This window comes from Lathyrus oleraceus, chromosome 2, assembly GCF_024323335.1.
Source record: "Lathyrus oleraceus cultivar Zhongwan6 chromosome 2, CAAS_Psat_ZW6_1.0, whole genome shotgun sequence".
NCBI lineage: Eukaryota > Viridiplantae > Streptophyta > Magnoliopsida > Fabales > Fabaceae > Lathyrus > Lathyrus oleraceus.
This window is the reverse complement of record NC_066580.1, coordinates 31,115,123-31,140,516: the sequence shown is the minus strand read 5'-3', so window position 1 is coordinate 31,140,516 and position 25,394 is coordinate 31,115,123. Positions and strand designations below refer to the sequence as shown.

Here is a 25,394-nt window from a genome sequence, read left to right as displayed (position 1 = left end):
TCGGAGGAACGAATACTCGTATTCCAAAAATATTCTCAAGAGAAACTCTTATGAGTGTAGTATCGCGTGACAATCGTATCAGAACTTACATCTGAACGACCTCCGCACTACGTCCTAAAAAATAGGCCAAGATGGGTTTGGTAAACTAAGGTCCTTGGCTTCTGCGGCACATGATTGAAAGAATAATGCCTAACCACAAATAACTTGTGTGACATTATTAATCCAACATGACCTCCACCAAGTGAATGGACTCGCAAGTCAACTGGCTAAGGAATACTCCACACCAGTCAACAAGACTATGCCATTCTCCTATCCTAGAGTGCACTCGAGTTCGGGTACAGAACTCATCTCACAGATCACCAGAGCAAACAACAATTGTATATCAAGCAATTCAAACATTACAATCAATACAGTTATCCCAAATGGTACAAAAATATGTCATATAACAAATAACAATATATCACACAACAAGGGTGAAAAGTAGGCAATACCACCAAGGAATCATTGTCCCCAGTGAAGTCGCCACTTTTCTGTAGCGGTGTATTCGTCGCTATATGATTTATTGATTAAACCATAAGCAAAGCATACAATGAATTCGAGTCGCCACCGCACTTTTATTTATCCAAAGGACTGGCTAAAAAGCGAACAAAAGCCTAAGAAGTTTTACGCGTAAAAAACTAATGAAAAAGATCAAAGAGTCTGGGTAAGGGGTAAATTACGCAATGGGAAGGTGTTAGGCACCCACTACGTCCTAGGTACTCCTAGGGAGCCCTTTTCACACTTGTTGTATAAAATTGTTATTTGTTATGAAATATTTATTGTGCAAACATGATTGGGATGATGAGAAAAGAATATACAATTTTTATTGTTTTTGTGTTTGAACGGATGAACCCGTTGCCTACGTACCTTCCATCAAAGGTAAGGATCAAAACGCCGTAGTTCGGCTAAATAGATTTCCAAAATTTAGTGGATTCAATTTTAAACACAAGCCCTAAGGTCTTACGTTATCCACGGGAGAAAACTCAACCTTACACACACAACGAGTCCACCATGTGAGAACAGCTTCAACTTGCTAGTGAGGGGTTAACCCTATAATAAGCAAGGAAGACTTACAATTCAATCAACTAAGGACAAATAGGTGAGATTAACATCAACCAACTAGGATAAATCAAACCTATGGCTAATGTATGAAAACTTAACAAGAATGGACAAAGCCACAAAACAATTGAATGGGTGAAGTTAATTGGTTATGATTATTCATGAAAGTAGGGTCAAAGTATGATTAAGATTGATTCAAAAGAAGTATTATGAAAATGGAGTTTGAAAAAGTCAAGGACTTGGGGTCCAGGTTTTTAATTTAAAAGCATGAAGATGTTTGCACAATATTTATCTCAAGTTTTGAAAGCAATGTGTGAAAAGGTTTAGGACAAAGAGGGATGAATGGATGAAGATGGAGTGTAAAACTTTCTAGAAGGTTCACTTCTTGAAATCATATAGAAGATGACTCAAGTGTGTCCTTTGGAATAGACAATGAGCAATAACAAACAAGCAAAGCAAAAGAGGAAAGTCAACAAAAGCGGATACCGGATGCCAATCACTGGACTTATACCAATCTCCTAAAACAAAACTGGATATCAGAGGCCACTCTATGGACTTATACCAATCTCCTTAACAAAGAAATAAAAAAAGTGGATACCAGATGCCAATCTATCTGGACTTATACCAATCTCCAACAACAAAGCAAACATTTGGATGTCAGATGCCAATCTATCTGGACTTATTCTAACCTCCAACATATGATCATGGGAAAACAAATGCGAAATTACATGGACTTACAATTGCATCCTCACATACAACAAACAAATGCATCAAGCAAAGAGAAGATGAGTGGCCAATGAAATGGTCTTACACTCACTTCCACATCATAGGAACAATGGCCAATGAATGGTCTTACAATTGTCCTCAATGGGCAAACAACAAAGATATGTCACACAGACAAATGAAATGATCATGCACTAATGAGCAATTAATGATGATAAATGCACAAAGCATGCAAGCAGACATGTACAAATGAACTAAGTAATCAATCAACCAAAGTCATTCAGCACACTCTATAACCAAACAATGAGGCTCATACAAAGGGTTAGGCATTGAAGCCAACTGGAATAGGGTTAATGGTGCTCTTAACCTTGACATTGAGAGCCAAGGTGAAGCAGATTAAAGGATATTAGGGGTGTGCCTCATCACTCTTATCCCTGGTCAGGGAGAGCATTTGAATATCAGAAGGTGTGGGAGTTCAGAAAGATGGAACTCTCTCCACAAGTTAGACTCTATAGATCTTGGGTTTTTACTCACTATGCATCAACACATGTGGTGTGAGCAAGGTGAGTGACACACAGAATAGTAGGAGATAGGTTACATATCTCTTGGATTCTACCAATTGCCTTATTTAAAGGACTTTTCCTGCTTGGGACAAAAGTAAACAAGCACAAACATCGCCTCTTAAGGAGGACTTCAGACAGTTGCCTGGCCAAGTAACAGGCCAGGTCTTCCAGACTACATGAAGAAAAGAGATTCTACCTCAATGCAAATGCTATCAAGCAAAGCAAAGCAAGTTCTTAAAAGAACTGAGCAACTAATGGTACCTGAAACCAGTCAAACAAAATCAGTATACAACTCAAATTCAAAACCAACATAAGACAAGGATCAACACAATACAATCAGTCAAATGTGCAATGCACAAAGCTCAAAGCATATGAGCTAAGCACCCTACAAAACAAGCAAGTTAGTTCATGATAACCAAACAAACTCAAATAACTTGCATAAGTCTCTTTAAGGTATTTGCTTCTTATCCTGAAAAAAACAAACTCAAACATGAGCAACAAGACCACTAGGACAAGCCTAGGGTCAAAAAGAGATAAGAAATCCACAACAGCAAGTGAAATCTATCCAAAATAAAATTCAAACAATTAAGAAACAAACCCAAGTGGTTTCATGTTCATATCATTCATCATTATCATTTCACAAACAAATTAGGTCAAGGCATGTCATATAGAACCTCAAAGAAGTCAACAGAAAGACTCAACTCAAATCCAATCACAAACATTTCAATAAATTCTCAAATAATTCATGATAATTCATCATCCATAACATGATAAGCATACCAAATTTCAGCTCATTTGGATCAAGGGAAGTAGGTCAATGAAAATCAGAAAGTCAAAGCAAGTTCAAGCAAGCTCATACAAAGCAACAAAACATGCACCAACTTCAATAAATCATAAAACAGAAACAACATATGATAAATGAATGGGACCAAAACCATGACAAAGCTTAAGATGTCTATAATTCACATGTCAAATTTTAGATCCATCCAATAATGCATGAGGATTTCACAAATCAAATAACATCATGTGTCACAAGGGGTCAACAATTTGGTCAAACAGGGGAGAAATTATCAAACAAATAGGAAATGCCATCAATAATTCCAGAAAAAATCACATGTAGTCTCAACATCCACAAGTATATTCATGCACAAATCCAGACCATTTTGAGTTCAATAAGCATGGTAATTAAAATCATGAAGTTGGACATGAATGGTGTGACACACATTTTTACACCCCTATTCATAAAACCATATCTCATCAACCAGAAACGATAAATTCACAAACTCTACACCAAAATCACCATGAACATGTCTAGTTTAAGCACAAAAAATTTGAGAATCATTGGATAATGTATCATCATTTCACAAGCAATTTGGCAAGGCATACACAAAATGGACAACATGAACAAACCCTAGCACATTTTAGAATCCACACGTGCAAAAAATCTGGAAGAAACATCATAAAAAACTAGAGATCAAGAGAAACAATCCACAAAAAATCCCATCAAATTTGGATAAATAATGAGTGATTTATGAATTTTTGAAGATTGCCATGCCAAATGAAATAAAATAGAGAAAAAGAAATGGATTTAATTAAATGAAATAACCGGCAGTGGCAAACTTGTAATATTGAGACTCACTAAGTGAAACGCCGCGTTTCACTTAGTGAGGTGGCGTCCTCTGATATGCTACATGGCCAAGAACACGGGAAGCTCATGCAAACTCCAATTCCAAAGATCAAACACGCATATGGCATGGGAATTTTAGGGTTCTAACGCGTTCATCATCATTTTTTCCAGCAAGAACAAATCGTGACCAAAATCAAAAACCCATATACCAATGTGTTCATCTCACAGAGTACATCAACAATCCAAAGCTCATTAACCCTAATTCAAACTATCAAGAGAGAAATAAGCAAAAACATATTTGACAACCAAACTTAAATTCAATGTATCTCTCTCAATAATCAACCATTTGCCACGATTCAAGTTGCATTGTACTCAGTATAGCAAGATCTTTCTAAAGCATAGCATGATTTTAAGAATGGCTAGGTTCGAAATTTAACCTAGCTTGAAGAACAGTGATGATTTGGTGGTTCTTTGGTCGTGCAAAGTATAAACAGAAGTTTCTTGATGCTCCAGATGATGAATGGATGAGTATTGGAAGTTCAGTTGCCTTGCTTCTAGTTCCAAATTCGAGCTGCCATGGAAGAGAGCTCAATGCAACAGTGTGGATTCTTTGCTTACAGTGATGAAAAGGTACTTGTTAAAGCTTCCAAAAGGATGGTGAATGATGAATCAATGGATAGTAGCACAAGTTCCTTTGAGATTTTCAGAAAAAAAGTTCAGATGAAGAATCGAGTATTTTTAGAGAAAATGAATTTGGATCTGTTTTGGCAAAGTGTGGCTAGGGTTTTCAGACTGAAAATGATCCATATATACTCTGTTTAACATCCTTAAGTTTGGTTAATTGAGTGGTAATCACAATTTGCTTAATGAAGTGTTTTTGATATTTTGCTAAAAACCACTCAAGTTGCATGGGGTGCATGAGCTACAGTGCGAAATATGAGCCTAAACCATATCCAAATGTGATTTTTAATCATTTGCAATTGGTAAAATATGTGGATAAAGGTTAATTTGAAAGTTCATTTTTCACCCCTCTCTTTTTAAATTCAAGCCACTTGAAAAAGGCCATTTTGATTGGTTGATATTTGGTGAATTGTGATGAAGGATTTGGATAGAGCACATCAAATATGACTTGTAGCAAAAAACCTCACTCAATTTGGCCAAATGGTTTGGAAGATATGCCACTTTGAAGTTCAAAATTTTTTGAGAATGATTTGATCATAACTTGCCAACCACAAATGAGAAATGAGTGTTCTTGGACTTTTTGGAAATGAGAGAACAAGATCTTCAACTTTCATGTTGGACAAAAATTCATTTGAAGCTTGTATGATGATGTAATTTTGAGGAGAAGAACTTTCCATTTTTGGCAAAATCCAATTACAGGTCAACTTTCTATTTTTGGCAACTTTTTGTTTGACCTCAAATTCTTCACTGTGGATGTTTGACATGTTATATGAGGCTTATATGGGCATGAATGAGACCTCTCAAACCAATTCCCACCATCAAATCACTGATTAAATGCACAGTTGACCATAATTGACTTCAGTTGACTTTGCTAGGGTTTTGGTTGACCGAACCATGTTCTGATGAATTCCAAGCCCCTACCACTTGATATCTTGATTCAAAATGATGTCACAACTCATATGAACTCTTGGTGAATGATCATGGTGCCCAAATTCTTCAAGAATGGCCACCATCTATTGCTCAATGGCTGATTTGACTATTTTAACCTAGCTTGCTTCATCTGCAAGTAACATGGTTAGATGACAAAATTTTTGTACCTTTGGTTAATAGACAGATGAAAAGCAATGATATACAAATTCAATACATGCTTGGTGATCAAGAATCATACTCACAAGATAACCCACCCACTAGGAGGGAAGCAAAGGTGTACAAAGATCCTTGAGGCAATGATATGGTATGATATGATGCCATGAGGGATCTTAGGGGACAAAATTGGGGTCTTACACCTTGGACAATATTATTATTTCCTTCTGAAACTTACAGTCATAAGGGAATATGGAAGCAGATGTCAGTATGACATTCTGGCTTGTACAGGTGCTGGAGCTACAGTAGTTGTTATTTGAGGTATGCACAGATTTATGGGGGGAAGTAGTACCCTTGTGCATTGAGCATTTGTGTGTCTTACTAGTTGCATCCATAACTAGTAATTCTGTTGTTGTTGCACAGATTTAGGGGGAGGAGAAGTACCCTTGTGCATATGTGTATTACTAGTAGCCATAGCTAGTAATTGTTTTGCTTCTGCTGCAAATTAAACTACTGTTTAGTGGTTTAACTGCTGATAGTTTTCCTTGTGAACAAAAAGGACAGAATGTTCACAAGATGTCATATGTGATGTCTTAACATAAGATATCCTATGTTCCTGCTGGAAGCTATTTAAGGAAATGTGGATGTGTGGTGCTAGGTGTCAAGCTACCACTGGAGGTGAGAAAGTGGTCTTAGGGAATGGTGACAGGGAGAATATATGGAGAATGCAGACAAAAGCAGTATCAAATGTTAAGACATAGCTTGTAACGTGTCTGACAGCATTTATGGAATAGTCTTGGAACTGCTGTTTCTGGAAATAGTCAAGAGCTGTAAAAGGTATTCAAAGATTGTCTGGGATATTGGTGGTGATTCTCTGACTGATTCTCAGCAAATATGGATGAATCTTGACCAAGCATTTACTCCTACCGTTAATTCCTAAGCAGATATGTATGGATCTTGACCAAGTATTTATTGTCGCCGTTAAATCCTAAGCATGGTCTGGCCTATTTAAAGGATGCATTAGCACTCCTCTTCTCACAAGAGCGACATTTCATTCCCTCTAAACCACGGGGTTTGTTAAGATCTGGGCATACTGCTCCTGGATCTGGTTTTGTGAAGGTGTCATATACAAATGTTTAGCTAAAAAGGGGGAGAGAAACATTGTCCTGAGGATGCACCAGAAGCAAGCAATATCTGGTGGCAAGGAGAAGATGGATTCAGACACAAAAATCACTAACTGGGTTCATCAGTTGTGTCTTGTGATCTGAGTTAAGAAGACAATTGTGTCTTGTGATCTGAGTTACATTATCTATGTACTCATCATTACATATTCTTCAGGAAGCCCTCCTGTTGAGGGGAAAGGTTCTGATGCAGTTGTGTATTGGACAACTTCTTCCTCATGTACACCAACAGTGGTGGTGGCAATGGGGCTGTCTATGACAAAGAGGAAGTGCAGACCCATATTGGGTTATTTGTTTTAGCTAAAATTTGCCAAAGGGGGAGATTGTTAGTACCTTAAGATTGGCATTAATTTTGTAAAACAAATAATGTACTCACCTCTGTTGTTTTAATATGTTGGGTTGAAGAAGTTCAACATCTGGACCAACCTGCCTCAAGTAACTTAAGAACTTCCTTTTTAACAGCATCACTCATTATAGGGTTTATTCTTCTCTGATGTTCCCTAGAGGGTTTTGAATCTTCTTCGAGCGAAATCCGATGCATGCATACGGATGGGCTTATACCTTTCAGGTCAGAGATCTTATATCCTAAGGCTGAGGGATGTCTTCGTAAAACGTCTAAAAGTTGGTTCGTTTCCTCTTGGCTCAAGGTAGCACTAACTATAACTGGGGGGTTCATCTTTTCATCGAGGAACTCATATCTCAGGTTCTTAGGCAATTCCTTAAGTTTTAAGGTTGGTTTCTTAGGGCATGGCATAAGATCTGGGGTAAGGGATAAACATTCTTAAAGGTTATCATCGATGTAGGGTTCTTTAAAGTCATCATCTTCCTTTATGAGGGTTGATGGTAACTTAATTGTTTTTATAATTTCTTTTTGTTCTAATTCTCTAACACATTCATCAATGATATCTAAGGCATAACACGCGTCTCCCATCACGGGTGCCATAAGAAATTTCGAAAGTATAAATTCTATTTTCTCGTCACCTACCTCAAATGTCAACTTTCCTTTCTTGACATCTATTATGGCTCCTGCAGCCGATAAGAATGGTCTACCTAGAAGGATTGGTATATCATTGTCCTCTTTGATGTCCATGACAACAAAATCAGTAGGGATAAACAACTGACCTATCCTAACAGGAACATCTTCTAAAATGCCTATCGGATATTTGACAGATCTATCGGTTAACTGAAGAGACATCTTAGTGGGTTGTAACTCTCCTAAGTTTAACCTCTCACAAATTGCTAAAGGCATTAAGTGAAGGAGAATTGCGGTCCAAAACGCAGCGGAAATTAAAATTTCTCCTTTAGAGATCCTTACGAATGGTCATGATCAGTGATAGAATATTTACCTCTTGTGATGATCGAAACCTTTGGTGCAGATCTCTTGTGACGATCAAAACCTTTGATGCAGATCCACGAAGCGATCACGAACGTTGAACGATGACAACGTCTCTACTCAGTCCACACGAACGGGTTCCTTCAATCTCAGTGCTAGCTGGTACGAATGAAGGCTTTGAGTGAGAGAGAGAGAGTGAGAGAAAACGAAAATAATGCAACCGCCATTTATGCTTCTGCACAAGGGTTCTATTTATAGAACCACTTGTGTGGGCTTCAAGCTAAAAAGCCCACTTAAGTGTATTTTGGCCCATATCTTATAATATGCCCAAAATCACTTAAGCCCATGGTACCTTACCATATTTCGTATTCTACTCAAGTACACCGTACCTTACGATGTTCTATAATTCACTTAAGGGCACCGTACCTTACGGTATTCCTTAGTTACTCTATCTCTTATCAATCCGTCCTTTGTGTGTGACCCTGTAGGTTTTCGTGACGTTGGCAATTATATTAAATCACGCATTTAATATAATAAACAGTGAGCGGTATCTAGCAACACATCACTGCTACCCAAGACACGAAAATGTCATGTGATCTGACAAAACCATCTGTGATAATAATTATGTGTATAATTACCCTTTTGCCCTTATGTCTATATTGAACACAAGGCATAGACCGTGTCATCCTTATCCAGTTCAATATTGGGCCCATAGACATTTATCCTGTTATGTAGGATGGGAAAATTCCATCTAGGTCACTCATGTCCCTCAGCATGCTTTGTGGAGTACCCATCAACTGTCTTTATGGTTATCCAGTTACGGACAATGTTGGATCAGCAATAAAGCACTCGACTCTACATCTAGGGTCCATAGTGGTTTCAGGTCGAAGAGTGGAATACACTATTATCACCATGAGAATAACTTATGACACCTTGCATAACTTTCTATATAGTATTCTCATAGCGGGTCAATCCGGTATAAATATTACTCTTAATATTCATACCTATGTTTAAGACTTGATAACTCTTTATCCATGATCCATGAGATGTGATCATCAGTCTACAAACATAATAGTCTTAATGCTTTAATGTTATCCCACTTCACACTAAATCTCGACTACGGATACTTTAGGAATAGTGTCCTTATGTTTAATGTGTTCTCACGATTAAGTCACACTTAATACATTAAACGGACTATCTATTCCAGGGACTTTATTAATCAACCATAATAAAGAGAATGCCTTTTATTATTAATAAATAATTCGATACAAGTACCAAAAAGTATTGGCCTCTAGGGCTTACACCAACAATCTCCCACTAGCACTAGAGCCAATCAGGCATACCCCTTATGCCCATTGATCTAGTATGGCCATCATGCTTCTGCTGTGCAAGAGGCTTTGTCAGTGGGTTAGCAACATTGTTAAGTGTAGGTGTCGCAACCCGAAAAATACGGTAGTGCGAAAAAAACAACCGGCGAAAGAAAAAGATGACAGAAGAGTCGCCACCGTGCGTTATTTATCCCAAAGGAGGGAAAGGAAACGCTCGAAGTAAACCTGGAGAAAGGAAAAGGAAAAGACAAGGTCTCGCAACCAAATCTTGGGTTCGGGAGTCGATTATGCGAAGGGAAGGTATTAGCACCCCTACGCATCCGTAGTACTCTACGGGATCCACTCTTGTTGTTTCTTGTCTAGAGGGTGTATGTTTATCTAATGTACTATTTACTAAAAGAGAGGGTCAAAGAAAATGACTCGCACGGATGTCGCATCCACTGCATACGTATCTCATCTGGAATGAGAATCAGAGTCTTCGTAGCTCGGGTACCTATGAGTTAAGGATAAGTGTGCTCGCTAAGACATCGCGTCTTATGCCTACGTATCTCAACGGGAATGAGAATCAGAGCAAAACGTAGTTCAAACTAACTACGGGATTAAGGGTCTCGATTGCAACTAGGGCAAGAGAAAAGGAAAAGGTCTCGATCGCAACGAGGGCAAGAGAAAGGGAATGTCTCGATCGCAACGAGGGCGAGAGAAAGGATCGCAACGAGGGCGAAAGCAAACAAGAATTGGTTGTTAGTCGTTAGTCAAACTCGGCAAGACATCGCATCTTGTGCCTACGTATCTCATCTGAACATGAGAATCAGAGTTGCCGTAGTTCGGCTCACGCACGCCAAACAAACAATCACACAAGCAGGCAAACATGGAGCCTGAATGCCAATCACTGGACTTACATCAGCATCCGAACCAAAACACACACAAAAAGGCAAACGTGGAGCCTGAGTGCCAATCACTGGACTTACATCAGCATCCGAACCAAAACACACGCAAAAAGAAAAAAGAAAGGTGCCCGGAGTGGTCTCGCACGACCACCTGCCTACATACCTCGTCTGGAACAAGGATCAGGGCGATGTAGTTCCCCTACATAGGGGTTGCCATCTGAATATGGACTTAGAAAAGGAGGACACCAGTTGTGTCAAAAGAGAGTGGGCAATGTGTTCACATCCTAGCAGTAGGTGTCACAGCTCGCTGAATCGAGTCTTAGGCAGTTACCTCTTTGCAATAGAACGGACTACATGCCACGAGATCAGAGACGCTCAGAAAGGTCTAGAAGTGGGGAAGCTCTGCCCTAGAGTTGTCATGCAATATGTACTTAAGTGTTAGGATTTACAAATGGGAATATCTACCTAAGGTTAGCATGCAAAGAATATGGGAATTCCACCTATGTTATCATACAAAGGGTTCTATCTAATGGGTGCTACCTAATCGGAACAAGAATCGACGAAAGGAGCGAGGAGAAGTGTTAGGGATAAAGGTAGATGGCGATGCACGAAGCAATCGACTTACAAGGTTGATGGCGATGCATAAAGCAATCGGCTTACAAGGTTGATGGCGATGCATAAAGCAATCGACTTACAAAAGGGTGGATGAATACGTGCTGGTTCTGTTAGGTTTTGAAAAATGATTACTCGATGTTGGATCGAGGTTTTGATCTTGCTTTGAAATGGTTATCGAATGTTTATTTTATTTCTTGTATTAACAGATGAATAAAGAATGAAAGAATAAATATTATACATTTCATGGGAGAGGGATACATTTGTTATGAATGGGGGTTGTCATGGCAATCAAACAATATAAATATATGCCTCATACATCACACAAGTAGGCAACAGTTAATCAAACAAGTAAGATATAAACAAGTATATAATCAAATCAAATAATCAAAGAATGAAATAATGAAACAATAAACAATGTATGAGTGTAAGTGTAAGGGAACCGGCTCATTGTAAGAAAGCCCAAGAGTAAGCTATGTGAGGTTGATGGCGATGCTTAAAAAGCAATCGACTTACAAGGGTGTAAAAAATGGGCTCGATATTAAATCGAGAAAAGTATGATTTTTACAGTTTGAGAAAAATGGTTTTTTGAACTAAATCCAAATACAATAACTATGCATTATTAACAAATGAAATTATAATAAACATAAAAAACAGATATTAACAAAATACTAAAAGAATAAAAATGCTAAAGGAAAATACAATCAAACAAAAAGCAAAAAGTGTCACACATGAGTATTGAACCCTCCCCATTTAATACTATGAAACTAACCTCTTTCCACTAGACCACTCAACAATATTTGCTACTGATATACTATGTTAAATATATGAACCGGGCTAAAAAAAAAAGATTTAAAATAAAAAAAACAAAATAAACATTTTTATGGGTTTTTTATCATCTCTGTTAAAAAACAAAATAAGCTAAATAAATAAAAAGTAAATAATAATAATAAAAGAAAATAAAAACATATACATTTTTCTGATTTTTGTGTTAAAAATGAAATAAATTAGATAATAAAAGAATTAATTAAAAAGAAAAAAAGAAAATGGAAACAGAAGCTCGTCTCCCTCACTCTCTCTCACCTTACGAGCTCAGACCTTCCCCAACAATGGCATCCTTACGCACTCGCCCCTCTCATCCCTCTTATGACGCCGCTCATCAACGAAACCCTCTTACTTCTCAAAACCCAACGAATCAAACCCTCTCAACTTTCACAAATATTCTCAGACAACAAGCTAGGAGAAAAATAGAGAGAAAGAAAGAAAAGTCCTTACAAAATGTCGCAGTGGTGGCGGTGAAGAACGTACAGATGCTGGCCTCCAGGTAATCAATCTTGGGATTTTTAGGGTCTCTTCTCAGATTTCGCCTCCCAGTTCTTTGTTGTTCTCTAGGGTTTTCTTTGGTCTCTTTTCTGCCTCTAGTTTTTTTTTGCTTACTGATTCATTCTCTCTATTTATATTCTGTGAACTAGGGTTACAAATTGGTGCCCTTGTGTTCAAAAGTAGCTCTGCAAAGCACTTTGGATGCTCAGAAGTTGAATTGCCCTATCCATGTTAGATTCAAGAAAAGGTATCCTTCACAAACTTTCCTCTCTGCTTTGACCTCATACCAATTTGGGATGTTTTTGGACTTTGCCCTCTGACTGTTGGTTAATGATTTTGCACTGTAGGTTTTGCAAATTTACTGATTAATGTGTCCCTTTTTACTGCAGTGAAAAAATGGTGAGCTTGGTTTGACTTGGGATAATGGATATTTTGAAGAGTGATTGTTAACGGTTTTAATGCATAGACTGGCTGAAAATTGATTGTGTTGGCCATGCTGTTATTCATCTTGCAGGTTTGATGGCTGCATCTGAGAGATCATTTGATTTTCATGAGACTGTACTGAAGTAACTTGAGATTGTGACTGTTGCAGGGATAAGTGGAACAAATCCTCTTAACTCAAGGTCCTCCCACAAAGCCAGACGGTTATCTGTTTCCCCTTTTTCATACCTACATAGGCCCAACTGAAAGAAACTTGTTCAAGAAGGAAATACAATGATTCCAAAATTTTGATCTAACAGTTGATTGATTCTCATCCACATCATTGCCTGCAGCAAGATCGGGATAACATGCCAACCATTCAACAAAAACCAAAATGCCTGGTAGAAGAAAACTACAAGAAGGATCCTGCAGCTGCACGCATCTGTCTATAATAATACTCATCAGTTCGAAAGCTGCAGTGAATGCATTTTGAAGTAGAACAGCCCGCTGTACAATTTCTGCATAAGTTTGACCTTCAAATTCCTTCTTCGCATTATGAACTGTAAAGACGATAATGGAAATAATTCTGACAATGGCAAGACCATTCTCAAGAGCATCCTGGCCAAAATTAAGTTCTTCATCTTGACCTGAAGACAGAAGCTCGCACAGGCCATTGCTAATAAGAGAGAGAACTTCAGCGAAGGTCTCAAGAATTGTACGAGTGAACAGGATTCCAATTAGACGTACAAAGCGAGTACATAACGATTTGTAAGTCTCCTGTAAGTTGGATGCTCCTTCCTTTCCAGGATATGCTTCCACACCATTACCCCTAGTCACAAGTTTTGCTTCTATCTTCCCTCTTCCTTTGCCATCTAACTGTCCAGTAGATTCCTTGACTGCAACAGCTTTAGCATCACCAGAAAGCTGAGAGTAACTTGGTCGATTCTTCTCAAATGCAACTATTAAATTTTCTCTAGCAGTTGTAAATGGACTATCCACAGCCAGACTCCGAAAATAACGATAAATAAACTGCCAGCTCATCACCAGAATATGAAGCCAACAAAACAAGCTGATGGTGGGGATTTCCACTTGAAGGCCAGATAGATGCAGCCAGTTGCTTCTGAAAGGAATGTCTTCAACTGCTGCCTTATTTTAGTTATCCGCTCAAGTCGTACAGAACCTTTCCCTCCCTGAGGTGATTTTGAGCTTGCAGACGAAATAGCAGCATCAAGATCCACAAGTGCTCTAGGTTTGGAAACCTTCAAAATAGGTTTAACTGGCTTTTCATAACTCATAACATCATCACTCTCTGCAGGACCAAGTTTTGAAACACCATGAGATCTAAACCTCAACTGCCCAATCTGCCCAGTAAGAACTCCGAGAACATATGATCCTGGTTTCTGGGGTGGTAGATCCAAGGCAATAGTATTCCGACCAGGGTGTAACACAATAGTTGTAGAACTCTTCAATGCCTTTACACCTTCGTCAGGATCCCTGTCACATAACTCTAATGGAGGTCCAGGATTTCCAGAAAATATAATTAAGGATGACACATCAAGAGTTGCAGGGTCTTTCATTTCCCTAGTAGTGCCATCTACCGATGAAGTTATCATGCAGTTTTCCTTTGGGTGATAACTTACACTTGTTACCACTGAGGCATGAGCCCTGAATTTTGACACAACAGATGCATCTACAAGATCCCAGAAATAGACGAAGCCATCCTCAGAGCCACCAGTTACATGAGCATCCGTATTAGTAAGGCAGCAATCCAATTTGTATGACTGAATAGTGTGACCCTTATATTCTTGTAACAATTCACCTGTGGTTCTGTCCAAAAGACGCACAGTAGAGTCTAGGCAACCGGCTAGGATGCAGTTGCCATCATTTGACTTTGATATACAGTTGACAGATTGCCCAAAGCTATCAGATATTTCTCTGCCAATACGAATATCAAATGTCCGAACAGTTCCATCAACACTTCTTCCAATAATTTCAGTTTTTGTTAAACAGACAGACATCACACTGTCTGCAAATGTGTCAATAACCTGTATTGGCTCAGTGCTGTGGGATCTGCAGTCCCAAGTGCGCAATGATTGATCATAGCCTGCTGAGACTACAACAGATGAATACTCATTGAATTTTACACCATTTACCTCACCATCATGGCCACGAAACTTTCTTATTACACGTCCAGTAGCAACATCCCAATAGAAAACCTGCCTATCTCCACCACAGGAACATAACTTGGAGTCGTCCGACGTAACGTGGACGTCGCGAACTTCACGGCCATGCGGTTTATAGGTTTTGATATGGATGCCACTAATAGATTTTTCTTGTGGAAATTGCAGCTGGTGTGTAATCACAGGTGAAGCAAAAGCAGGTCGGGTGAAGTAAGACATTGCCTCCATAATGCAGATGCCTCATTGTTGCTGTTGATGATGATGACATGATGAGCTTGATGATTCCATTACAGTTCAGGATAATTATATGGAGTTTCAAAGTCTGGATTGTTCCTCATATTCCATTATCTCACTGAACTATTGGCATGATGATTAATATGGTCTGCTGTCCCAAACTTCAACCGGGCCAATGTTCCGGCAACAGGTAAGATACTTCATGGTTTTATGTATTGAACAGCTGAGTTTGTCATTTGTGTTGGCTTGTGTTTTGGGATTGTAACTGAGTTTAGCAGCACAGGTAGCAGTAAGGTGCATTGGGCGTGACAGTGGGCTAAATGACACATTCCATCTCCCATAGCTTAAAATTAAGGAAGACCTTTGGCCAGCAGTTGAAGTGACAGTCGGTCGCTGATTGAGTTGAGGACCTTGTCCGTCTTGTGGTGAACTTTGGATAATTGTTGGACTGTCTTGGTTTGGCACAATGAACATCCAGTGTGCTATAGCAGACCTTACAAAATGCAGGTTGCAGCAAGTGTATGTACACCATGGTGAGCCTTTGAATGCTAATTGATGTGCCCAGCTTTATTTGTCATTTACATGTTGTGGTGTTGGATTATTTCTGCAGGGAGGTGTCATGCTTGCAGCAGCAGGATTGATATACAATGCGTTTGTGACTGCAGGCTTATGGTCTGCTGTACAAGCTGCAGGGTGTTGGTTTATGGGCATAAACATGATGTGTGGATTTTGCATTGGCAACAGCAGCAAGCAAGGCAGGACAACGTTCATGCGCCTGCAGCCACGGTGAGATTTTCCATCTTGCCGAGTTTTGGATTCAGTCAGGCTTCAATGTCCGCTTCAAGGTATCTCAGGTCATGTTTATGTGATTGCAGGACATGTTTGGCCAGATGGAGTTAGGGTTGGAAGTGCAGCAACACATATGACATGGTGGACATGAAATTGAACATGAGTCAAATTACTTAAAAATGAAGAAACCAAGCAAAAGTATATCAAATCAAAACCTTTGGATGAAGCATCAAGGCCAAATGGGTTAGATTAGGTTTTTGATGGTCAAGAAATGGGGAGGTTGACTTTGGTCAAAGTTGACCAAAAAGTCAACTGTTGACCAAAGTCAACAATAGGCCAAAACTTCATTTTTTTTTGTATTTTCTTTGTAAATGGGATTCAATGGACAATTATGGGTGAATTTAGGGTTTAATGAAATTGGGTTGACTTTGGTCAAAGTTGACCAAAAAGTCAACTGTTGACCAAAGTCAACAGTTGGTCAAAAATGCCAAATTTTGTATTTTTGTATGGAATCAAATGTAATGAAATTGAAATGGATCAACAAAATGGTTTGAAGTTGGTTTCACAATTGGTTTAATCATGACTTGAATGTTTGACTTTTGGAATGAAAACAACTTGACTGATAATGTGTATGAACAAAAACATGAATTGAGACCATAAGGTTAGGGTTTTGGCATAGTATCCATGAACCAATAACATGACTAGTAAGTGGCTAGAAACACAAGAAACTTGTTTTTTTTCAGATGTCCCAGACTATAGATATATTCACACTCACAACACCATGACTTTGGATCAAAACCACAATCCTCATACAAAACCAAAGTAACGCTAGGCCAAGCATGCCAAACAAACATCAAAAATTCAGGAGCAAAATCGGGGTATGACAGTTGCCCCTATTTAAGCGTCTTCAACTAGAGAAAATGAAGCAGGGTATTCTTCATATGATCAAAATGGGAGATGGTTAAATACTAAGAAGACCTGGATTTTGATCCTGAATCCGTATGAAATAATTAGCAATGCCTGTCAGAATCGGCAAAGAAGCAATCTCCAGAGAAGAATCCGTCTGGTACGGTGAAAATCGGCCTGAATACCGAAACAGAAAGTTGACCTGAATACCAAAATAAATGGTAACACAGGAATACCCATGGCCTGAACGCCGCACTAAGCATCGGAATATGAGAGTATCAATGTTGGTCTGATCACCGGAAATCTGGTCTGAACAACACTTCGATCTGGAAATCGGAAAAAAAATACTGGCCTGAATGCCATAAGTACTTCGACCTGATCGTCGGAAACTTCTTCGATCTGAAAATCGGAAACTGGCCTGAACGCCACTTTGGTCTGAATACCGGAAAATTGGCCTGAATGCCACTTCGGTCTGAATACCGCCTCGGTCTGAACACCGGAATACTGGTCTGAATACCATAAGTTCTTCGTCCTGATTGTTGAGAACTTCTTCGATCTGGAAATCGGAAACTGGCCTGAATGCCACTTCGGTCTGGATACCGGGAACTGGCCTGAATGCCACTTCGGTCTGGATACCGGGAAAACTGGCCTGAATGCCACTTCGGTCTGGATACCGGGAAAACTTCATGTCTATCAGCATTGGCGAAGATAACAAAACAGTGATAAATGAGCCGGCACGCATGCCAAAGACCCAAACTGGGGATAACAATCGAAAGATTGACCAAAGAGTGCATGAGATATATTATCTGTAACCGTCAAAATGTAGATAATACACTCGCATGGAAGATTATCCATAACCGGGTTGCAGGTTGTTAAATGACTAATCGACCGAAAAGAAAAGCATCAGGGTACCAGGACTAGTCATGCAAAAGATGACCAATCAAAAGAGGATAAAGTTGCTAACTCTGAGCAAATACCCAAAAGAAAGGGGAAGACCCACTGGGGACCATACTGCTTGATCAGGGCAAGTATCCAAAGGGGACAAGACTATCAATACCACAAAGAGGGGATTACATCTACCGGTTAGTAGGCAGAAAACCACGGAAAAGTAACCAGTCATCGATAGGATGAGCACACAGGGTTAACTCTACCAAGGGGATGAAAGTGGGATTTTACAGCTACCAGTTAATAGGTAGAAAACCACAAAGATAGGACTTACAACTACCGATTTGTAGGTAGAAGCCAAAAATTCCGCTGAGGATGAGATGAATGAGTATCGGTTAGTGAGCAACCATTCATTTATGCCCCAGAGAAGTACAAGAGACAGCGAACAAGAAGCCAATTTAGGATCGATCCAAAAAGGCAAACTGAATCAAGACTCATCCTAATGAGGAAAGAACTCAATAGGGAAAACCCATCCCGTTAGGGGGGGGAACAAAAACAACCGTCATCCACGAGGATATAACTCAGTGGGGAGCGCAGAAGGAATGGTGGACATTTTCTGCTTAAGGGGTCGACTCTATACGGAGAGATCAGACACGCCCACATATGCTAGGGGAATTGAACCAAGCTTGCAAAATGATGCCAACTTCGGGGAGTAACACTGCTGGGGATACCCACTCAACTAAGGAGTCACTTATTGGGAAAACACCAACTTCTCGACCATGCTGATGAACCCAATTCTGAAGCCGATCCAATGGCGCGATGCTAAACTCTTTCCAACAACCCAAACTCGGCTGGTCGCCACGGCCTAGGGCTAATGGATATGTTTGCAATGTTGATGCATGAGTTTTTTTTTTTTTTTTTGCTTTACACAATGCCCCATGATCATGGAAATGCTATGCACTAATGATGCAATATGCTATGCTTATCTAAATGATGAATGCATAAACACACGTCTCCTTCAGAGACAACACCGGGGAACTCCAGGAACTGTGCTGAGGATCCTATAATCACGTCAACTTCCACCCTGCTGGGGAAAGACAAACCTTGCTGAGGATGCACTCCATCGAACCCGAACTGCTTGGAGATTACCCTGCTAGGGGAGGCAACCCATTCTTATCTCTACTGGGGATGATTTTCTCCAAACCCGATCCGCTTGGGGATAACAAGTCATGAAAAAACTTCAGTCTGAGCACTGGAAACAAACTTCTGGCTTGTCACTTAGGATACCGAGAATGTTTTATGCTTGCATGCGTATGTTTGAATTTTACGATGGCGTAATGCTCCGTGAAAACGGAAATGCTACGCGATTTGGGAGGATGCAATGCAATATGATTCTACATGCAGGGATGCGAAATACTGGGGAAAATGCCAAGCCGAAGCAAGGAATCCCGTTGGGGAAATGATTATAATCTTCCGGACCCTGGCACTACTGTTGGAGATGCACAGCATAATGAACTATGTGGGGAGATGACCGGCCGCGCGGTGTTCTAGTAATGGCGAGATACCGAGGCTCTGACTGGGGAGAGAACGGCGCTGTAAAACTGTTGTTGGGGAATCAATAGTGGTTCTGGCAACCATAATCTACGGGAGATGACTCAGCAGGGGGAGGCAAACACCGATACGGTACCGAGGTTATGCTTCTAGGAAAGAGATCATCGATCTGGGATTGAAAACATCGATCTGGCGTCGAACTCTGAGGAACAGCTGCTTCTGCTGGGAAGCTACAGTCTGGTACTGTCAACTTCGTTGGGGATATACAGTCTGGCACTGTTAACTCTACTAGGGAGTGTATAGTCTGAAACAACCGCTTGGGGGGTACAGTAGTGAGAACCTGCTGGGAATCTTAAGGAAATGCCCCGAGTGTACCTTTACAGCAATTTTAAATGTTCATTGAGCATGTACCTGTAAAGCTCTTATGTTTCATGATGCAATGTTTATCAAAAATTCGGACGTCATTTTTGCAAACAAAACAGTAAAATGAAAATGAACACAGAGATGTACTAAATAACATGATTTTATTGATTGAATGGCCTCTGAATAGGCGTTTACATCAGGAAGCAATCCCTGGAAAGAGGTAATCGCTCAGAAGATAAAAAAAACAGAAATTAATCTAATGGCAATGTGAAATGGATTTCTATTGGGTTCCAATTCTGCTATGACTTGCTCGTCTTCAAGATCCTCCAGATGATCAGCCTTCTGAAAAAAGTGATTGGACTGTTTCCTACCCTTCTGAAAGTTTCCAGTCATCGACACAAGATGAGATTCAGAACTAACTCAGAACGCAGTCATTCGCTTAATCCCTAACTTTTGCCTGGATCGCCCTTTCGGGTTTTCAATCCACCGGGATACCCATTTTTGCCTAAGTTGCCTTTTCAGGTTTTCAACTTACCGGGTGTACGATCTTTTCATTTTTAAATCCCTAATTTTTGCCCGAACCTTTTCATTTTCTTGGTTCGTCAGGATGCCCATTTTTGCCTGGACTATTCTTTTTACTGTCCAGCAGGTCTGTTTTATGCAAAGTATTTTTTAACTGCGTCTGAGTTCACCGGGGAAGTGAAGTCTTCACCATCCATCGTTGCAAGCATTAAGGCCCCTCCATCAAAAACCTTGGTGATAACATAAGGTCCCTCATAGTTAGGAGTCCACTTGCCCCTGTGATCTGTCTGAGGAGGAAGGATCCTTTTCAACACTAAATCTCCGACTTGGAAACAACGAGGACGCACTTTCTAATCAAAGGCTCTCTTCATCCGACTCTGATACAACTGCCCATGACAAATGGCTGCCATTCGCTTCTCTTCGATAAGACTCAACTCGTTGAACCTTGTCCGAATCCATTCAGCTTCGTCTAGCTTGACATCCAACAGGACTCTTAGAGAAGGAATCTCCACTTCAACAGGTAGGACTGCTTCCATACCATACACAAGGGAGTAAGGGGTTGCCCCGGTCGATGTACGTACTGAAGTTCGGTACCCATGCAAGGCGAAGGGTAGCATCTCATGCCAATCTCTGTACGTAACGACCATCTTCTGCACAATCTTCTTTATGTTCTTATTCGCTGCCTCAACAGCACCATTCATCTTAGGACGGTAAGGGGAAGAATTGTGATGCTGAATGCTGAAGTTCTGGCACAACTCCTTCATCATTTTGTTATTGAGATTGGAACCATTATCCGTAATGATTCTCTCGGGAATCCCATATCGACAGATGATTTCCTTCTTAATGAAACGGGCAACCACATGTCTGGTGACATTCGCGAATGATGCTGCTTCGACCCATTTGGTGAAATAGTCGATGGCAACGAGGATGAAGCGATGCCCATTGGAAGCGGTCGGCTCAATCTTTCCAATCATGTCAATGCCCCACATCGCAAACGGCCATGGCGAAGACATCACATTCAGAGGATTCGGCGGTACATGCACCTTATCAGCATAAATCTGGCATTTATGGCACTTCCGAGCATACTTGAAACAATCTGATTCCATGGTCATCCAGTAATAACCCGCCCTTAACAATTTCTTAGCCATTGCATGTCCGCCAGCATGAGTACCGAAGGAACCTTCATGAACTTCCTGCATTAACATGTCCGCCTCGTGTCTATCCACGCATCTGAGCAAAACCATGTCGAAGTTCCTCTTATACAGTACATCGTCTTTGTTCAAGAAGAAACTACCTGCCAATCTTCTCAAAGTCTTTCTGTCATTGTTGGATGCCCCTACAGGGTACTCTTGATTCTTCAGAAAGCATTTGATGTCGTGATACCAGGGCTTGTCATCAACCATTAGTTCAGCGGCAAACACATACGCGGCCCTATCAAGGCGCATAACATCAATCCTAGGAGCATGGTTCCACCGGACCACCTTGATCATGGAGGATAGAGTAGCAAGAGCATCTGCCATCTGGTTCTCATCACGAGGTATATGATACAGCTTTACTGTTGTGAAGAAAGTCAACAGTCTTCTCGTGTAATCTCTGTAGGGGACCAGAGTAGGCTGAAGGGTGTTCCAATCACCATTTACTTGATTGATCACTAGAGCTGAATCTCCGAAGATGTCCAGAGTCTTGATTCTCAAATCAATGGCTTGTTCGATACCCAAGATACAGGCCTCGTACTCAGCTTCATTATTGGTGCACTCGAAAGTCAGACGTGCGGTGAAAGGCATGTGGGCACCTTTCGGAGTTGTAATAACAGCACCAATTCCACTTCCTCTGGCGTTGACGGCCCCATCGAACATTAAAGTCCACTTTTCATCTGGATCAGGTCCCTCCCCAACAACTGGCTCTTCACAGTCTTTCATCTTGAGGAACATGATGTCTTCATCTGGAAAATCAAACTTCATCGGCTCATAATCATCAATCGGTTGTTGAGCAAGATAGTCTGACAGAATACTCCCCTTGATGGCTTTCTGGGATGTATACTGGATATCATACTCTGTTAATACCATTTGCCAACGAGCAACCCTTCCGGTGAGAGCTGGCTTCTCGAATATATACTTGACTGGATCCATTTTGGAGATCAGTAAGGTTGTGTGAGTCAGCATGTATTGTCTCAATCGCTTAGCAGCCCATGCAAGTGCACAATATGTCTTCTCAAGCATTGAGTATCTCGACTCGCAATCTGTGAACTTCTTACTCAAGTAGTAGATGGCATGTTCTTTTCTACCTGTCTCGTTGTGTTGACCGAGAACACAACCCATGGAATTGTCGAGTACCGTCAAGTACATAATCAGCGGTCTCCCTGGGACTGGAGGCATAAGGATAGGAGGATTCTGCAAATACTCTTTTATTTTCTCAAAAGCCCTTTGACAATCGTCGTTCCACCTGATAGCCTGATCTTTCCTCAGCAACTTGAAAATTGGCTCACACGTGGCTGTTAGGTGAGAGATGAACCTTGCAATGTAGTTCAACCTCCCTAAGAACCCACGGACTTGCTTCTCTGTTCTTGGCTCAGGCATTTCCTGTATTGCTTTCACTTTGTCAGGATCCACCTCAATCCCTTTTCCGCTAACAATAAAACCCAGCAATTTTCCAGATCTCACACCGAAAGTGCACTTGTTCGGATTAAGCCTCAGCTTGAATTTCCTTAACCGTTCAAACAATTTCTGCAGATTCACCAAATGTTCTTCTTCTGTCTGAGATTTGGCAATCATATCGTCCACATAAACCTCGATTTCATGATGAATCATATCATGGAATAGAGTCACCATGGCTCGTTGATATGTTGCCCCAGCGTTTTTCAGACCAAACGACATCACCTTGTAGCAGAAGGTGCCCCATGGGGTTATGAAAGTTGTCTTCTCCATGTCTTCTGGTGCCATCTTGATTTGGTTATAACCAGAAAAGCCATCCATGAAGGAGAATACCGAGAACTGAGCTGTGTTATCCACCAAAACGTCGATGTGAGGTAATGGGAAATCATCTTTAGGGCTAGCTCTGTTCAGATCCCGGTAGTCGACACACATCCGTACCTTTCCATCCTTCTTAGGTACTGGAACGATGTTTGCGACCCATGGCGGATAATTGGTAACCGCTAGGAACCCTACATCCAACTGTTTCTGCACTTCTTCCTTTATCTTTACAGCCATCTCTGGTCTTGTTCTTCTGAGCTTCTGCTTGACCGGAGGAGAACCCTCTTTGAGAGGCAAACGGTGTACCACAATGTCTGTGTCAAGCCCTGGCATATCCTGATAAGACCAAGCGAAGACGTCAACATACTCTTGCAACAGTTCAATCAACCCCTTCTTCACATCATCTTCCAAAGCAGCCCCTATCTTGATTTCTTTCTTGACGTCCTCGGTGCCAAGATTAATCACTTCAGTAGACTCTTGATGCGGTTGAATGACCCTTTCCTCCTGTTTTAGCAGCCTGGCAAGTTCTTCAGGGAGTTCACAGTCTTCATCAACCTCTTCTTCAGCTTGGAAGATTGGATTTTCGAAGTCGAAGCGAGCCATAGCAGAACTGTTATCAATAGGATCCGGTGATGTGCATCTGCATGAGTGATGGTATGTGCTTATGAGTGTGAACAGTGAGTGAAAACTAAACAAAGTCATTGCCAAATATTTTTATTCTTTTGAAATTTTGAAAACTGTAAAAATAGAAAGACAGGGAACGAAATATTTGAATGCAAAAAGACGTCCTTTATTTTTGATTAAAAAATGCAAGTGTCACATAGATGAGCCCTACAATGAGTCATTACGCCCTGGGCGGAACGTAAGACTTGGACATGCATGAATAAACAAAGAAAAATTACTCCTCTAGAAGAGTGACTTGGACAATTTCCTCGGAAGACCAATTGTTGATGACTTCACCCGGGATCCTCGGACGCACCCAATTGTCGATGTCGCAATCACTATCCCCATCTTCATCGTTGATCGCAGAGATCTGGCCATATTGGATGACGCCAGCACTGGAGAAAGTAATTGGCCCCTGACGAGTCTGAAGTGCTGAAGTTGTAGAAGTCAGCGCTGGTTGATACCCAATCCCGAACTTGTCATCCTTCACTGGTAACTCCAACAGACGTCCCCAACCGGGAGCAACACCTGAATCCACCAAGGCTTGCGCCTGCTTGAAAGATGAGATAGGGGCTCCTGCTTTAACCTCTTCCACCGGAGCTGCATCCTTGATCTGAATTGACTCGAAGGCCTAACAGAGAGTCTCATGAATTTCACCTTCTACCTCTACATACTTGAAGGTAGACAGGTTACTTACCAGTATGTCCTCCTCACCACAGACGGTGACAATTCTTCCATTGACTGGGAACTTGATCTTCTGATGTAGTGTTGAGGAGACTGCCCCAGCATTGTGGATCCAAGGACGACCCAGCAGGCAACTATACGAGGGACTGATATCCATCACATAGAATACGGTGTTGAAGGTTTGCGATCCAATCTGAATTGGCAATTCTACCTCTCCAAACACCGACCTCTTAGAACCATCGAAGGCTCTCACCATGAGATCGGAAGGTTTCAAGATCAAACCTTCTACTTCTAACCTTGACAGGGCTCTCTTGGGTAGCACATTGAGAGAGGAACCTGTATCCACCAGAACATGAGATAACACGGTGTCTTTGCATTCCATTGAAATATGCAAAGCCTTGTTATGGTTGCGTCCAGCTGGTGTTAAGTCAGAATCAGTAAAGCCCAGCCCATTGCTCGCATGAACATTTGCAATGATCCCTTCTAGCTGGTTTACTGAGATCTCCTGAGGCACATATGCAGCATTAAGGACCTTCAGAAGTGCCTCCCTGTGTGCCTCTGAACACAACAGAAGTGAGAGAATGGATATCTTAGACGGCGTCTGAATCAACTGATCGACTACCTTGTAGTCGCTTTTCTTTATAATTCTTAAGAGCTCGTCCACATCCTTCGAGAAAGTAGGCTCTGAACCAGTCTGGGGTGCAGAAGTGCCCTCATTTAGAACTTGTTTGCCTTTGGCTTTCGCTGCAGCATCAACATTATCAGCTTGGGTAACCGGTGGCGAGAATA

The 25,394-nt window shown here is 40.8% G+C and overlaps 1 protein-coding gene across 1 annotated transcript; it reads right to left on the bottom strand.

Moving 5' to 3' along the window:
* Nucleotides 1-13,899: 13,899 nt before the first annotated feature.
* On the bottom strand, nt 13,900-15,267 carry LOC127121751 (uncharacterized). The gene has a single exon (XM_051052194.1). The coding sequence runs from the start codon at nt 15,265-15,267 to the stop codon at nt 13,900-13,902; it is 1,368 nt and encodes a 455-aa protein (XP_050908151.1).
* Nucleotides 15,268-25,394: the final 10,127 nt, after the last annotated feature.